The sequence below is a fragment of the Sminthopsis crassicaudata genome, chromosome 4 (assembly GCF_048593235.1).
Source record: "Sminthopsis crassicaudata isolate SCR6 chromosome 4, ASM4859323v1, whole genome shotgun sequence".
Classification (NCBI taxonomy): Eukaryota; Metazoa; Chordata; class Mammalia; order Dasyuromorphia; family Dasyuridae; genus Sminthopsis; species Sminthopsis crassicaudata.
In genome coordinates, this window is record NC_133620.1 from 376,800,344 (window position 1) to 376,805,383 (window position 5,040).

The 5,040-nt window shown below is 36.8% G+C and overlaps 1 protein-coding gene across 1 annotated transcript; it reads right to left on the reverse strand.

Annotated features, from left to right (window-relative positions):
* Positions 1-2,973: 2,973 nt before the first annotated feature.
* Positions 2,974-3,915, reverse strand: LOC141541388 (olfactory receptor 10J4-like). Its single transcript, XM_074265528.1, has one exon. It carries the CDS (start codon positions 3,913-3,915, stop codon positions 2,974-2,976), a length of 942 nt encoding a protein of 313 aa, XP_074121629.1.
* Between the last annotated feature and the right edge of the window lie 1,125 nt (positions 3,916-5,040).

Below are 5,040 nucleotides of genomic sequence, written 5' to 3' on the forward strand. Positions count from 1 at the left end.
AATTGAGACAAGTGTTAAAATGGAGTCAGTTTTATAAGATGGAATCAGTTTCATTTACACAATTTTCTTGTATAAAGAAACTATGGTGTATTATAGCCGGGGTTTGAGGAGTATCTAAAACAAGAAGCCTCTAAAATGTCTTGTGAGAGTTTGAAATGAATGAGTACTAGGGCTGTTCGAGTCTGGCACACTCCAGAGGTCCATGAGCCCTGAAATTTCAAGCAATTCTAGTACTTTCTCATGAAATAATGCCAGCCTTTGAAAAGTGATAGATAGTCCTGACAGATGTAGTATCTAATTGACACAATCTTTATCCTTCCTTATTCTCTGCACAAGAATTAAGAATACTTGGGAAGGAGCCAACATACAATATATGAAGAAGAAAGGTCTTTATTTCCATGTAACTTCCAAGTCAAATCATTTTACTCTATGAACTTTAATTATTTTATTTCTAAAACGGATATGACACTTGTCACATAGTTATTTTTAGGTCCAAATATGTTCATGTATATGCATTTAAAGAATTCTAAAACTCTTATGAAATATGAGAGGTTATTATTCATCTATGATAAAGATGAGAAAACTCTAGAGGATCATCTTCTAGTCATGTTCATAACTCATTGCTAAAAGTCCCCTAATTGATTGCTGAGCTAATAATACAGGCAACTGTACTTGGCAAAAGAAGTAGTGGCTTCCACCTTCTTATCCAATTGAATGTAGTCTCCCTTGTAACCAGAATCCTTTAGTCTAGAGAAAGAAAGGTAGTATTTTTCTACCTCAGTAATATGGTGTCATGACTACTGCTCAAGTAGAAATTGAACTCAACTAGCCAAACTTGAAATGATTCCTCTAGTATTACTAGTTTCTTTACTTATTTGAAGCATTAACTTTGTGAGCATCAAAAAATAAGGAGATAATGCAGAGAGAGAAGTTGGCATCTTTCTCTCCTCAGGAGTTAAGCATTAGCAAAGAGAGATTTCCTAAGCAGCAACAGCAACAAACTAGCACCAAGGGAAAAGTTGGCATCTGAGAGAAACCATCAGAAAAATCAAGCTTTTTTGGTTGATTGTATGGTGCCAATGGAGGTGAAATGGATAATTAGCAGTCTTTCATTATTATTTCTTCTCCCAACTAGACTTGAATAGCCTTGTAATTAACTATACTAATAGTAAAGTATATTAACAGCTTAAGACACTTAAACAGGTTTAACTTTTTTGTTTATGTACACAGGAATTCTTTTATTCTCACTATAATCAACTTATTCAGTACTTAATCCATATTGTCCCTTGGCTAACTCTTTTATTAGCCTTTTTGTGGGATAGCTAAGGCTGGGGACAGAAATAGGAACTGTCCCTGGACTAACCTACGTGGAGAGTTTTAATAAGCCAACAATTCAGGAAAATGAAGGGCCTATTTTCCTTACTAAGAAGTCAGGCTTCTCCAGAACTAAAGCCAAGTAAGGTCTCATTGACTTGGTAAACATAGAGAATAGTATGGGTCACCAACCTTATAGCCTCAGCCTAGTCATATTGACATTAGTCAGTTTTAATTGAATGGCCATGGCCTATGTCTGATTGCATCAATTGAGAGCACTAAATGAAGGGCATAAATTCCATTTTCAGGGGTTTCTCAGTAACTATGGATTTCCCAGTATCTATGATATCAATTGACTTATCCAATTTATTTGAAAACTGCAAAACATAAGGAGGAAAATTTCACCTTTTACAGAAGGCCCTTCCCTATCCATTTAATTTGCTTTCTCCTCTGATATTATCTTTCTTCTGCTCCAAATAAATTCTATACATACTTGGTTATTGACACATTATCTTCCCACAGTAGAATGTGAGCTCCTTATGTACAAGGATTTGCCTTTCTTTGTACCTCTAGTTCTTAGCTCAGAGTTTGACACATAGTTATTATTAAGTAAATGCTTATTAACTGGCATCCTGAAATCTAAATAATGCCCTGCTTGATCTGAATTCCCTTCTTTCCTGTGCACATCCCTAGAGCATTTCTGAGATAGCATCACTTAAAAAGAAAGAGAAGGGTCTGTAGAGTATAATGGATTTTTTTCCCTTCAACCGTTCTTGGAGGACCTGCACTTTTGTTCTTTCCAAAAAGTGTGGGAGTGAGAATGGCTGACATTATGAGAATTTATCTAATCCGTCTGATGAAGAATATCTCAATGGAGAAACCTTAATGAGGGCTTCTGTTTAGTTATTAATGCTCATTTATACTGTCACCACTTATGTATTTAAAGAGACATGGGGAGAACTTAATTTCTAAACATTGGAACGGTAGCCCAGCTCACAAAATTGCATTTATTGAGACATAAATATCTGTATACATAGATATATACACATATATAGGTTCTAATGACTATGTATGCATGTGAATACATAAGAATATACATTTTATATACATATGATTTGAGGAAACTTCATTTTCAAATTGTATACAAATTGTCAAGTTACAAATAGCTAATATGGTTATAGAGTTGTATCAGAGGAATTTATTTATTTTTGAACTGTTGCAGTCTTGCTTTGCCATAGGAATTTTTCTCTTTATTTCTCATCTGCTCTCTTCTTTACAGTAACTGAATTTTAGAACTTTTATTTGTTCAACCTCTCTCTCTAATCTTCAGATTTTTACTTCAGGATTGAAATATCCCCAAGCAATCTGTCTTCAGGAATACTAGCAGTTTCTTCAACTGCCTTCACATCTTCTCCAGATTTGAGTTTGTGGGGAAAATCGCTGTACCTTGTCTTAAGAGAACCTACTCAGCAGCTCCTCACTTATCTAGAGGCATAACATTCTGTCCTGAAAGAAAACATTAACTGGGTATCCTCACCTCAAATGGTTACAACTATCTACTTTGCAACCTGTAAATAGATTTTGAAAAATGAAATATTCTTGTTTGTTGGATGTTGGGAAGATGAGACTGAGCAAATGGCCTTTTATGGCTTAGGTCACTTAAGAAGATAGGGATTTCTTGCCCAGAGCTCGGCGCAGAGCATCCTTGACTTCTTTGTTCCTTAGACTGTATACAACAGGGTTCAGCAAGGGAGTAATGACAGTGTAGGTCACTGAAATAAGTCTGTCTTGCTCAAGAGAGCTATGGGACTTGGGTTTGAGGTAAATAATGGAAGCACAGCCATAGTGGATGATGACTACAGTGAGGTGGGAGGCACAGGTGGCAAAGGCCTTTTTCCTGCCCTCTGCTGAAGCAATCTTGAGAATAGTGGAGATAATGAGGACATAGGAAATGAAGACTAAGCCCATGGGCAATACAAGGACACACACACTGACAACAAAATTAATGATCTCATTGACAGTGGTATCAACACAGGCGAGTTTTAGGAGAGGCCGGACATCACAGAAAAAGTGGGAGATGACACTCGCGTCACAGAATGGGAGGCCAAACACAGATGTCACTTGAATTATGGCCATTCCAAAGCCAATTGCCCATGATCCACCTACCAGTGTAATACAAGCACTTTTCCCCATGATGACTGAATACCGTAAAGGATTGCAGATGGCCACATAACGATCGTAGCCCATGGCTGTAAGCAAGAAGCAATTATTGATACCAAAGGTAAGATAGAAGAAGAGCTGTGTGGCACATTCTGGGATGGTAATAGGCTGCTGCGGACTTAGGAGGCCAGCCAGCATACGAGGAATGATGGCCAAGGTATAGCATGTCTCAGAGATAGACAGTGCACTCAAGAAGAAATACATGGGTATGTGGAGATGACGATCGAGGCGGATGATGGTCACAATGATGCCATTGCCAGTCAATGTCAAAAAGTACAGGCTCAGAAAAACTACAAAGAGAATGAGCCGGTGCTGCCACCTGAAGCTGGAGAACCCCTCAAAGGTGAAATCACTTACAGCTGTGGAATTTGGTGTTGGCATTGGGGAGAAGCTTGTCGATCTGAAAGAGACAAGGAGAAGGAAAGATTTAGCACCTAATCGTGAAGTGGAAAATGCTAAGGAATTGGTGTGTAATGCTGAGTCTCCATTGCTGATCCCACCCTTCTTGAAATTAATTAACTTTGTTAATTTGTTTGAAGAACACTTCTTAATTGAATCAATCTACCAGAACTGACTACATATAGAGTCTGTACAACTTTATGAATCAATTAAAGCCATCATGTGAAAAAGCTAGTCACAAGTACAGAATGAAGGAGTTATTTCAGAACCTTCCCAAGACTCTGAGGATCAGAAATTGGAAAGCTTCAATCAAAATTAATCAGCAATCCAAGGGCAACAAATGAATAAATAGAGAAAAGGTAGAGTTGATCTATATTAGAAAAGGGTCCCTATATTAAAAAAGCATCCCAGAAGAGAAGGCATTGGCTGATGTCAGTAGTGTACCAATCAAGTCAAGGACTGAAGGAAGTCCAGAGAAAATTATTACTCTTTTCCCACCTTTCCTTCATGTAGCTTCTTTATCTATAGATATTATAATTTGTTGTTCTGTTACAGAAATATTTTAGTAATCTGAATTTTGTCTCAACCACAAAGAGTCCTGGAGATTATTAGGGATAGATATAAATGTAAATCAAGGCAGAGAGCTCAATGTCTGCCTAAGTGTTAGAAATTCACTTAACTAGGGTCTCATAAAAATTGTGATTGAATTCATTTTTTCATATAAAATAAACTACATAAAACCACAAAAGAAGGAATTACATGTACATTAGGGACTATTAAATTTCTCATAAGCTTAAAATGAGATAATTCAAGTAACAAAGTTTTAATAAATGAATGTTATAGTAATGTATGAGAATTCAAACTGGAAATCAATCCAGTCATAAGGCTTTACCCAAGAAAGAAGAAATTTGTTCTTGGGAGAGAAATTCAAAGGATAGCTGAGAAGTTATTGTATTCTTGGGAGTAGAGCCAGAAGGTGGGGGCATGAGATGAAGAATGTAAGAGGAGATACAGAAGCAAGTTCCACCTGGAGAAATATCTTGTTTGACTAGTATAACAGTTATCTAGAAGAATGGTTTGATTGTTTCTTTAGGCAAAGATCAATAT

Coding starts and splice junctions, on each gene's coding strand:
- LOC141541388 (XM_074265528.1), bottom strand. CDS start 3,915: ATGCCAACACCAAATTCCACAGCTGTAAGTGATTTCACCTTTGAGGGG.